The sequence below is a fragment of the Tiliqua scincoides genome, chromosome 3 (assembly GCF_035046505.1).
Source record: "Tiliqua scincoides isolate rTilSci1 chromosome 3, rTilSci1.hap2, whole genome shotgun sequence".
In the NCBI taxonomy this organism is placed as follows: Eukaryota; Metazoa; Chordata; class Lepidosauria; order Squamata; family Scincidae; genus Tiliqua; species Tiliqua scincoides.
Genome location: NC_089823.1, coordinates 90,990,473 through 91,003,053, shown reverse-complemented (window position 1 = coordinate 91,003,053; position 12,581 = coordinate 90,990,473). Strand labels below are relative to the sequence as shown.

The following is a 12,581-nucleotide window of genomic DNA, read 5'->3' as shown; positions in this document are numbered from 1 at the left end:
GCTGCATTGTGGCTAACAGCCCTATCCTATCCAATTTTCCAGTGCCCGTGCTGCTGTGCCTATGGGGTGCAGTCCAGTGCCTGTGCTTCCTGTGTTGGGGGTGCAGTCACAGAGGCCTCCTTAAGGTTTGGGAACATTTGTTCCCTTACCCCATGGCTGCATTGCGGTTGCACCAGTGCTGGAAAGTTGGATAGGATTGGGCTGCCAGTCAGTACTGGAAAGTTGGTTAGGACTGCACCCTCATGCTCTGAAGAAAAGAAAAAAATGAATGAATCAAGTTTTTCTCATACAGATGAGTCTAATTTTCAGCTGTAATAAGAATTTTCCTTAATTCTAAAGATTCAACAATATGTATTATTAACATAGCAAATAATCTCATTTTTAAAGCAAAATGAATGCAGTGGTGATATTTTTAAAATTGCACAGAAGAGTAGTTTTCTGTAGATATATCCCATTTGCTTGAAAATGAGAACTAATATACAAAATTCTTTCAGACAAAATCTATGAAATCTATTTAGGCTGCAATTCTAGACACACATGCATGGGAATAAGCCCCAATAAACACAGTACTGGGTCTTATTTCCAAGTACATATGCACAGCATTGTGCTTTTAGAAGCAAAACAGAAAGGACGCAATCCTAGAGTGGACTTGGGCCAATTTCGCGGTGGGGAGAGGACAGGCGGTGGGTGGGCAGGGAGCGGGAGATGGGACCAGGAGCCGGCAGTTATGCTGGATCCTGACCCCGTTCCTGGGCGGCCCTGGGCAGTCCCAAGCTGCTTGGATTTGTGCCACCTCATCAGGTGGCGCAGATTCAAGTAGACCTATTGGGGCTGCTACAGCATAAGGGGAAACATTTCTCCTTGCCCCAGGCTGGCCTGCAGTCAGCCCCAAGCTTGCACTGGATACAGTGCAAGCCTGCTTGCCTGCCTATTTCCAGTGCAAGTTAGGATTGTGCTCAAAGATACATAATGCAGACTTTTACAAGAGAAATATATATCACCCCCCCTATGATTTTTGTTCAGTGAATATGGGAGAAATGACTTACATTTTCGGTAATCAGAAGAGGCAGAATCCACCAAAAGCATGTGAGATGATAAAATTTTATAAACGTCTGAATGCTCTTGTTCTGGGAGGAAATTTAACAAATTCTGATCCATTACATCAGACTGTACAAAAATGTGAATTATGAAAAGACAAAAAAGAAAAAAGACATTAATGTTATCTGCAATCATTCCTTGCACACTCATAAAACACAAACCTAAAAACCAGTATATAATTCTCAAATGCTATTGTTTATTTTATTTTTCACATTTTTATACCATTCTTCCTCCAAGGAGCTCAGGGTGCTGCCCATAGTTCCTTTCCTTCTTCAGCCCTCATCACAACCCCGTGAGGTAGATGAGGATGAGAGAGAGTGACCGGCCCAAGGTCAACCCAGGAAGTTTCATGACTGAGCAGGGATTGTTTACTTGGTTCTTCCAGGTCTAACTCCAGAGCCACTACAACATCCTGGCTTTCAGAAGTGTACATACTGTTCTATGGTTTTATACTAAACATATTGACTATAAGCAGTGGAGAGGTTAGGACGCAGTGAAAACCGTGCACGTCCCTAAGTACTGCTGTTTTTAGCTACTGGCTGCAAACCTCCACATTCTAATAGGAGGGTCTCCAACCTTCAGAAGCCTTCAATTTTCAGGGAACTGGAGAAGCTGTAGTGGAGACAAGTAGCCTGAAATGTTGTGCACATAAAAAATGACAGGCAGCCCTTTGCATACTGGCCTGAATATTTTCTTCAGATTTTAGACCTAGCATTGTTCTTACTGTGTGAATTAGTGATAGTTAATATAAGCCCATCTTCACTATTTTCTTTTCAGTCCCAATTGCATCTTCATATTTTACATGAGTCATAGGCAATATCACAGAACAATTAAAAATAAAAACAAACCAATTCATGTAACACAGAAAAAGCCATGAGCATTGCAAAAGTTAGCAATTTAGCACTAATCCAAAACTGTATCCAATAAGAAACAACCATGTCCATCTGATAAGTTGTTATGGCAACTCCATCCTCTCCTTGAAACAGTCTGTGCCTAATCTTTGAGGCTGCTAAAGGAGTGGATTTACCCTTTACCAATGATTCAAGCATGCATTTAAAGTAGCAGGAATATGTCATACAAGCCTTCCTCAAAAAGTATTTTAATCGGTTTTAGCATCAACTATGTCAGATATAGTTCCTGATGAATCTTTCCCCCATAGCAATAGGGTTAGCCTAATCCACAGCAACAACCTGAGCATGCCTAGGCTGCAAGCTGAATGTGCAAGGATTACTCACTGGTAAATGTCCAAGAAGAGGAGTGATGCTGTCAGAAACATACATAATGCTTCCATCTGTGGTAATAGCTATAACAAACCCATCTAAAGCCTGATGAAGAAGAAGGAAAGAAGAGCATGAGCGCTAGTAGTTACAAATGAATAATTACAAATTTCAGATGATCAGAAGGAGGTTTCCAATAATTAGAGTTTAAAGTCCTAAAAATGACTCTGGTGGTTTCAAAGCAAAATTGGACACTTTTATGAGGAATATTTTATTATTTGAATCTCATAGCTCAGCGGGTATTCACTGAGATCAGGAAAGGTTTGGTTTCTCCCCAACAACCTGGGTTTTATCCCCTTCCCCTGCAGCAGCGGTTCCCAAACACGCCCTGATCATGACACCCTTCTCTCATGGTGCTGTCTCTCAAGTGGCGGCACTGTGCCACAAGATCTCACAAAACGTGCACAAGCCCTCATGTGATCTTGGCCTGGCCAAGTTGGTGGTGCCAGGGAGAGCTGGGAAGAAGTGGCCGCCAGGTACATCCCATGGTGCCCCTGTGAGTTTGTTGTGGCACCCTGGGGTGTTGCGGTGCACAGTTTGGGAATCACTGCCCTGCAGCATCAGATATAGTCATGACTGAGTTGACACAAAAGAGCCACTAGATGTCAAGAAAATTTATGGGTGAAATATGTTGGATGGGGATTCTTTGCACTCATGTCCAATTTAAATGTTATTACTGGGCACTTCTTTATGGCTTGCCCCTGTGCTTCCAATTCTTTAACGTTTCCAAGTTTCTCCACTGCTATCAGAGTTACAAGCTTAATGTTTAAAGATGGAAATACAGTCAGTTCTTGTTATATGTGAATTCGCTATCCATGAATTTGCTTATCTGCAAGGGGCAGAATTACCACCTACCTCTCATTATCTGCAACTTTGTTCTCATTATTTGTGAATACTATGCCAGTGCACTTGGAGTGGGAGTGGAGGACTCAGCACAGCTATGAGCAGGCAGGTGGGAGTGAGAGAGATTGCTGGAGGAGGAGAAGAAACAGTGGCTTCCTCATGAGCATAAGGTAGCACTGGTGTCATACAGGAGGAAAGGAAGAGATGTCTACACATTATATGGCTGATGGGGGAGAGGGTTGCAGTAATTGCATCCAGCCAATTTTTTAAAAAAAGTTGGCTGCATTTGGTCAATTTTGATCTTGGGCACTAACTTGGGGACTCCAGCTGAACCTTCACATATTGGTGATGATGAGAGGTCTCTGGAAGGCTACATGAGGGCTGCTCTCAGGCTGGGGCAAACCCAGGGAAGAAGCCAAATACAGGTGGAGGAGGAGGATGGGTGAAGCAACCCCCTCCATACTGCTGAACTCTGAGGCCTTGCTCTTGGGCCAGCAACCTTCAACAAGTCAAGAGATAGCCAGCATAGAGGAGGAAGCATCAGATATTTGAGATGTTGATGACCCCTCGCTATCACCCAGTCCCATAGACTTCAAGATTCAGGTTCATAAAGTTCATAGACTATAAGGTGAAGAGGATTCAGTATCCACTAATTTGGTATCCACTAGGTTCTCCAGAAACCTAACTCTAGCACAGCCATTTTCAACTCACGGCACACTGACAAGGCACTAAAATTGTCAAGGCACACTACCAGTTTTTTACTTACATTAAATTACTACATTACAGTTAATCTTGAATTAATAAAATTAATACAATTAAATCATTACATGACAAAAAAATTGACAAGAAGCATGGAGAGAGAAGTATATGTGGTTTCTGAAAAGGAGGAAAAATTATATGTTCAAATTCTTATCAAAAGTGCCCGAAAGTGTTGGCAAAGACAGGACAGGTTGATCACATAGTGGAGAATGTGGGTGAGGGGCAGTGAGGAGACATGATTGAAACAAGTGCAGGATTAAACTGGGGGTGGGGGAGAAAGAGAATGTGAGGCAGTGATTCTGTGTCTTTGGAAGGTGCTGACAAGTGAGGGGAGGGACAGTAAGAGAGTTGCTAACTGTGATTGTGAGATTTGGGGGGGAAACATTCCTGGGGAAGGGGTTGGGGTGGGGGAGAAGAGGAGAGAGAAGTGCCAATTGCCTGCTTGTGTATTTGAGAAAAAAGAGTGCAACCAAAAGCCCAATCCTATGCATGCCTGCTCAGAAGTAAGCCCCATTCTAGTCAATGGGGCTTACGCCCAGGTAAGTGTGAATGGGTAGCACCTCCAGAGCCCAATCCTATGCATGCCTGCTCAGAAGTAAGCCCCATTATAGTCAATGGGGCTTATGCCCAGGAAAGTGTAGATAGGATTGTAGCCCAGCACCCTTCCTCTAAAAGCCCCAAAGTGCAGGGAGGATTGCTTTGGGGAGTTGCAGGCAAACTGGCAAGGAAAAGGACTTTCAGGGATCCTGAAACCTTAGGTTGGGAGCCTCAGCAGATTCACTTGCTATGTACCTGCTTGCCTGCTTCTGGCTCCCTCTTCTCACTCACACCAATGCTCCCACCTCCTGGCTCCTCCAGGCTTCTCGTGTTGGCCAGTCAGCATGCAGGCAGGCAACAACCTCCTTCATGCCCAACCCTAAGCATGTCTACTCAGAAGTAAGCCCCATAGTAGCCACCGGGGCTTACTCCCAGGAGAGTGAGGATCAGGTTGCAGCCTGAGTTGTGCTCAGTAGCAGGAGCAAGCTCCAAGCAGACTCTTCAACTGCTGCATGGGATGCAAAGCAGCCACAACCAGCCCTTTCCCTGGCTGCTCCCTTGCTTGTGCTGCCTGCAGCGGGAGGCTCAAAGCAGCCGCTTCTCCCGCTCGCGGGCACGCAGCTGCTGCCTGCCTCCTCTGATCCTGCGGCACAACTGAGGCAGCCTCGCGGCACACCAGTATGCCACACCACAGTGGTTGAAAACTGCTGCTCTAGCGGATAACAAGACCTGACCTTATAGTAACGACTCCTGCTAGAGGCCGTGGCCTGCACAAAAGTTTTTTGGGTTGCAATCCTATGCACACTTACCTGGGAGTAAGCTATGAACTCAATGGAACTTCTGAATAGATTTGCATAGGATTGTGTTGTTGCATGGAGCCTAGACCAGGGGTGTCAAATATAAGGGCCAGATGTGGCCTGTGGAAGCTTTTTTTTTTTTTGGTGCAAAGTTTATTTATTTATTACAGATACAGGTAAGGAAAATGAGTTAAACTTAGGCTGGGACTACACAGGTTACACATGAGGGTATTGGCCACATGTCTTAATCCAAAAAAGAAATCAATAACAACTGAAAAGAAAAAAATAGTCATTGATACAAAAATTATATTTGTCATTATACAAATCAATGATTCAACTAAACAGTCAATATTGTTTAACTAAAATTATTTATCCAGTCATATAAAGGCTTCAAATTTTGCGTATACAATATTCTTGCTGCTATACTGATATGTACAATAAAATGTTTCTTATATTGGTCTTCAATTTCTGATGTCACATTTAAGAGGAATATTTCCGGTTTGAATGGTACTACACAATTCAATATCTCTTGTAACTGTTTATATCATTTTCCAATATTTCTTTGCTTTTCTGCATATACACCACATATAATAAAAAGTTCCCTCAATCGCTTTGCATCCAACAGTTATTTGATGACCCAGGGTACATTTTTGCTATTTTCTCTGGAATTACATACCATCTATAAAACATTTTATATAAATTCTCTTTAGAAGATACCGCTTTAGTTATCTTAACACCACTTTACTTATCTTAATATTTGTTATTAAGTTATCTTCCAAATTTGTTTTCATTTACATCTGCTTTGATTTGATATAATTAATGGAATACTCACTTCTGAGGAGAATACAGTCCATTAATATCTACAAAGAAAATTTCCACTTGTTGTTCAGCCGTTTTCACTCTCTGTCTTAGTACTTTCCTTGTTCTCTGTCTTCTTGGTATTTTCCTTCTTGCTTCTCCCACTGCTCCTCCTCCTCTTTCTTCTTCACTCTCTTATATTTCTTGATCCCTCTCTTTTCTCCATTCTATTCTTTTTGGATTTAATCCAAAGATTCTTCTTCTTCTTGAAACGACGTGCTCTCTTTCTCCGAGAGTTCCCTCTTTTTTCTTCCTGAAAGTTCTGAGTTCTAGTAATAAATGCTGCTTTTTCCATCTCCTGTCTCATTACAAAAATCTCCAATTCTTTAGTTTCATCTGACATTTGATCCATTCTTTCTTCCATCCCCTCCATTCTTTTCTTTGTTTGTCAGGGAGGAGTTTATTTGCTTCATTTGTTCAGATAATTTTCCAACCTCTTCCTTCATTTCATTTCTGAATTCCCACAACATATCCATTAATGAGGTCTGGCTTTCACTAACATCCTTTAAATTTTTTGATGTCATTCTTATCAATATCAATTCAAGCCAATATAGCTCTGGCTATAAAAAACAAAAATAAAATGGCCCAACAATTAAAGAATCTACCAAGTCTCATTATCTTGCTTCACCTTCTTGTAAGGCTAATTCCCAAATTTCATATCTAAAAGGAGTAAGTCAATAATCCACTTCAAGTCAATACCAATGTCAAATCGTTCCAACAGTTAAAGAGTCATCCAGGTCTTATTATCTTGCATCCCTTCTTGCCAAGGGTAATCTTTAAGCTTTTATACCCAAAGGGGTGGGTCAGTAATCCAATTCAAGTCAATAACACTGTCAAATTAAGTTAGTGTATCTTTAATTGTTCAAGCCTGAGTCAAGCCTTTTGCAGTGAAATCGAAAGTGAAAGTTATTCCAACCTTTAAAGATTAGCATATATACTTGTCTATAGGTCAAAAAATTCATGCCTAAAAATAGAGCCTGAGATCCTGGGTTGACTTATACCTGGGTCAATGCAGTGAGTGGGGCAGAGTCCTCTGGGAGGTGAAGGGGGGCATGGAAATGGGCTGAGAAGCAGGAAGCAGGTGGAAAATCTGCTTCCAGAATCTCCATCTGAAACAAGGTCCCAGGCTGCAATGCACCAGTACTTAAGAATAACACCAGGGAAAGCAATGGCTTTGCTTCTGAGTAAAGAGGGCTGCAACTGTGCACAGCTCAATCCTAGTTGCTTGTCTCCCTGCTGTGAACTGAACTGCACACTTCCAATTGCATGTTTTATGTTGCATGTTATATGTGGAGCCTCTGGCTTCACACACCACGTACCTTAAAGAAGGATTTGACTGATGGTTCTGCTGGTATGTTGTTTATAGCCACTTACTCTGACAGTGTTTACACAAATGTTGTGAAGACCAGAATTTTAAAAGTTTATGAACAAAAATGCATCTTATGATCTTTTATTGTATTTTTAATAAATTAGAAACTACAGTTTTTAGGTAACAATTACTGGAAGGTTATTTTTCAGAATCTGGCCTCAGGTAAAATCAGACAAAATTATAGTCAGACCCCCCTAAATTTAACCCCCGACTTATCCAAGGGCCATAGAAAATTCCATGATTTGGGGCTCAAAACCTGCCCTTGGCTTATCTGTGAGATCGACTTATAAGCGAGTGTCTGCGTGTAGTTATTTCTTTTCCATGCATACCATTCCAACAGGGTGATCCTTTATCTTCCCTTATTTATCTTGACTTGTTTCTTGCCTTTTCTTCCAGTCAGACTTATTACAAAAAAGAAAAAAAAAACTACTCCAGCAGCGTCTTCTTTAAATCCAGGTTCTCTCTTTTCCCTGCTGGGTGGCTACAAGCCAAAGTAAATAATCTTAAAGTTATCTTTCCCTCCTTCCAACCTCTTGATTGCAGTTCTTTTTATAGCCTTTTAATGAACTGGTTACTCACAGTTAAAGGCTTTGTTCGCTTTCATGTTTTATCTAGGCCAGGGGGAGGAAGGAGTCTTCAGCTGTCCGAATCGTCTCTGAAGATGGCGCCCGGGATATGATGTGATTCAGCACAGAGCATTATCAGGGGGTTATCTCTGAAACCGCCGTCTCAAGAGACTGTCCCGTTCAAGCTCTCAGCCTTCATTCCTTCTTCTTGGCAACAAAGAGTACCTCATTGTTGAGGTCCTTAGGAAAACACTTCTATTTATCAATTCCCTCCCAGAGCCCTCCAAGGTTCCCTGCTACTGCACCGAGTATTAACTCTGTCCCCCTGCAGAAGCTTTTTATCCGGCCCTCAGGCTCTCAGCTGCTGAGCAGTGCTGAGGTGTTACTGCTGAAAGGGCAGCCCGCACAAAAATTGGGCTCTCCCATATCTTGAAATATGATCAAGATTTGTGTGTTTTCTCTTCTGTCATTTGTAGTTAATGAATTCTTAAGTGAGAAAAAGTGCTTATTTCTGGTTTTGACCTGCTTAATGACATCACTTCCTGCCTAACGACATCACTTCCGACCCTCAGAAGAAATCATGAATGCCATTTGGCCCTCGGTATGAAATGAGTTTGACACCCCTGGCCTAGACTGTATGTTGCCTGGACTTGTTCTACAAGTACGTATGCTCTTAATTCGTGGAAGCACTTTTAAAGCTTAAGTGTGTGTCATGGTTTCTTGCATTCATCCATGAACTAAATGTAACTAAAATAACTACATAACATTTATACTCCCCTCTTGCCACCACAACAAAAAGTAGGACAACCAACATGGAAAACTTGCCTCTTTGTTTCTGACCCTGTAACAAGGTTTCATCCCATTATTCAATGTTTTCTTTGCATCCAGAAAGAAAGCTGAGATTCTAAATATTCCCATGAGCCTCTGGGAGGCGCATCAGGCTCTTGGACTTCATGTTTCCATAACACCTTATTACAGTAGCTCTTAACCAAGAGCAGAAAGAATCCCCCAGCAGTAGTTGCATTGGATTCATGATCATAGAGACTTGTTTGAGTAAATTATTTATTTTGAATCTATTATGCATTTTCCATATGGGCTCTCATCAGAATTTTATGGAAAACTCAAGTCAATGTATTCAAACATTACTCTAATTTTATTTCTGTGTTTGCAAACAGTTTGTGAAACATAAGGATAACATGTTTTTCTGCAAAGATTACTCAGCTGAAACAGCCATGGCTGTTCAAAAGGAAGCTGATAACAGCTGCAACACAATCAGAAATTCAGCAGGTGAAGTCCTTCCTACCCTGCAGATGCAGTGATGGAGAAAAAAAAAATTACCAGTTGAATTTTTGTTTGTCACACAGTTGTTAAAAGCAGAGGAGTCCCGATACAAAAATGTTAGCAATGCAGAATAGAAACTGGCAAACTTGACATACATTATCTAGTTTTAATTAAAGCCTATTTATTATATTTCTAATGCAAGAAAGGGTTGTTAAAAAGCTACTATCTTTCCCATTCATCCATCTATCCGTACACACAAGGACAGAACATTCAAGTGCATCAGTTCACTTATACGTCATACTGACTCTACACTGCATTCATAAGAACTTACATCAACTTACAATTTCTGTTATAAAACAAAATATTTATGTTTTATATAATATATGTTATATAACTTGCATAGTGACATAACTAAAAGCCACCATTCTAAATATGTTTGTGATAGACATTAACATCTTCTAAAATGTCTTCTGAGTATCTAAAATAGAATGCCAGCTATTTAGACATCAAACAACTTAATGTTAAAGTAGTGAAAATTATTATAATTAGTCTAATATGACTGCATCCTTTTTTATTGTGAAGCTTTTTTATTGTGAAGCTGTTTTGAGAAAGGCAGAGTAAAATATTAGAAATAAATAAGAATAAACTAACGGTAAAAGAATTGCTTGCCCTAGATATTGAAAATGTTTGTTGTCTTACAAAACACTCTGAGGGTCAAATAGAGTGCAGTGGGGGGCAGGCCTGGGCCTCAAGCTCAAAGAGGCCTCAAACTGTTATATTTTTTGCACCGTCAGACAGGTATTATCAACTGGTTTGTTTTATCCAGACATTGAGTCCTTCCCAAGGACCTGGGTTGCCTTATTTTTTATCATATTTTGATAAATATTGTTGTTAATAATGTATTGTTGTAAATAATGTAAGCTGTTCCTGGTAAAGTTGGTGGGAGGTAATTTCTGTGGTCCCTATGTTATTTAGGTGGTCTTCAAGATGTTTTGAAATTGCACCAAGAGTGCCAATTATTATTATTATTGGTACGGTACTCAAAAGATGAAGTGGTACAGGCCTCTCTGGATTTTTGAAAGGGCCTGAGCACGCTGATATTAAACTGTAAAGAACACCTAAGGCCAATGAGCAGGAGCAGGGTGACCAGATGTCATAAATGCAAAAGAGAACAAGGTTCCCCAAAATGTAGGATATCAAAAAACGTAGGACATGACAAAATAAAAGCTAAGAACACTTGTATACTGATTTCATGTAGTTAGTTCACACACTATATTACTTATCATTAAATTTAAAACTCCATTATATATAATTTATTACATATAATTTATGAATTACAAGAAGGCTATGTGCTGCCTGCTGATAGGGAAAAGGAGCACATTTAAGGCCACAATCCTAACCCATTTTTCAGCACGAACATATGGACAATGCAGCTCCTAGGTAAGGGAATAAACATTGCCCTGCATTGAAGAGGCCTCCATGACTGCCCCCCCCCAACTGCAGGATGCAACACATGCCCCACTGGCACAGCTATGGCAGTGCTGGAAAGTTGGTTAGGATTGCACCCTAAGTTCTTTCCCAGGACAAGAGGCTAGAAAAGAGGACGTGACATGGAAAAAGAGGATGTCTGGTCACCCTGAGCATGAGGCATATTTCATGCTCTGCATTTTTATTTCCAACATGAAATCCGAGCGCTTTGATATGAATGCACAAGAAAGAATATATTCAAGATATGACTTTTCTTGTGTTATGGGTTTGTCCGTTAACCTTCTCAGCTTTCATGTTAGGCAGTGGGTGTGCATGGACACAAATCATCACACACAAATGCATTCAGTTGTTTTTTTTTAAAAGCCCTATCAGCATCTGCAGCTGTGGACCACAATTTCCCAGCTTGGATAATTTTGAAAGCAGCTAAGTTTAGTTTGGATCAATGTACACATTCGCAATTTTGCAAAAGTTGCATATCTAACCTCCAACATCAGCTGGGTGAATTCTTCATTGCTGAGGAAGGAAGGCTTCCACTCTTGCTGAACGTCAGAAATCTCTGTCTGTGCTGAAAATTCTAAACAAACAAGAATATTCTATTAGTCATCTACCAGTAAGCAAGACAATGTATAACCCAGATGGGCCAAAAAATGTCAGTTCGATGCACAGCTTTTAATCTGCAGTGGGAGAATTTAAGACCTGATTTTTGTAAGAGTTTTATATAGTCAATGAGTGCTTGTACAGGTGCAACCTATTTATGCACGGATTTTTTATCTGTAGATTTGTCTCAATTCTTGCAGGTTTCTTGCATTCATGGTTGCAATTCTTGAGGTTGGGGAACTGAAAGTCGCACACACCTTTGCCTCCTTTGCCCTTCCCTGGCATCTCACTCCCTCAAATTGCATCTGCACACCTCCTGCAAAGGACTCTGTCCTTTGCATCTTCACTGGCATCTCAGGCAGGCAGCCCAAACACTGCAAAAAGGCTCCGCCTTGAAGAGGCGGGGAAATAGCCCTGGAGCCATGGAAGAGGTTCCCCTTGCGAAGGAACAGTAAGAATCCTGGAGCCCCTGAGCCAGCCGAGGCTGAAGAGGGGAAGGGGGGGGGGAGCTGAAAACATCTGTAAGCAGAACATGTGCAGCAAGGTGGAGCTAGCTCTCGCTCTCTCTAACTCACACACACACACACACACACACACACACACACACACACACACACACAGGGGCAGGGGCAGCAGCAACAGAGGGGATTGCTTTAAAAAACCCAGGGAGTGTTTGCCGAACCCCCCCCCCCTTCAGACCGAGATGGTGCAGGCTCTCCAAGCTCCAGCCTATGGAAACAAAACAGCCCAGCATGCAAGTCTTCCCAGCAAGCCAAAGCATGAGATTTAGGCTACAATCTGATCCACACTTACCTGGGAGTAAGCCCCATTGACTAGAATGGGACTTACTTCTGAGTAGAAACGCATAGGACTGGACTCTTAAAAGCTCAGCATTCCACCTGTGAAAGAACTGGGACAGCTGGCAACTGTCCAGCTGGGTACACAGCGGAGGAGGGGGAGGCGAAGGAGCAGAGGGGAGGGGATTGATAACAGCTGCCTCAGTTTCCTTCCAGCCCCAAGTGTCAGGCTGCAGCGTATTTGCGTAACTCTATGGAATTTAGCACAACACGTCTTTTCTTAATCGCGCCAGGTCACGGAACGGAACACACGC

At 41.7% G+C, this 12,581-nt stretch overlaps 1 protein-coding gene across 3 annotated transcripts in view; it reads right to left on the bottom strand.

Moving 5' to 3' along the window:
* The window catches only part of NPAS2 (neuronal PAS domain protein 2), a 72,887-nt gene that overhangs the window by 27,874 nt on the left and 32,432 nt on the right, over window positions 1–12,581 (bottom strand). For all 3 annotated transcript variants that reach the window (XM_066618956.1, XM_066618957.1, XM_066618958.1), the window contains exons 4-6: window positions 11,356–11,447; window positions 2,334–2,423; window positions 1,047–1,167 (exon numbers count right to left, since the gene is read on the bottom strand). In XM_066618956.1, coding sequence (XP_066475053.1) covers window positions 1,047–1,167; window positions 2,334–2,423; window positions 11,356–11,447 — 303 coding nt within the window. The remainder of the gene's footprint in view (window positions 1–1,046; window positions 1,168–2,333; window positions 2,424–11,355; window positions 11,448–12,581) is intronic.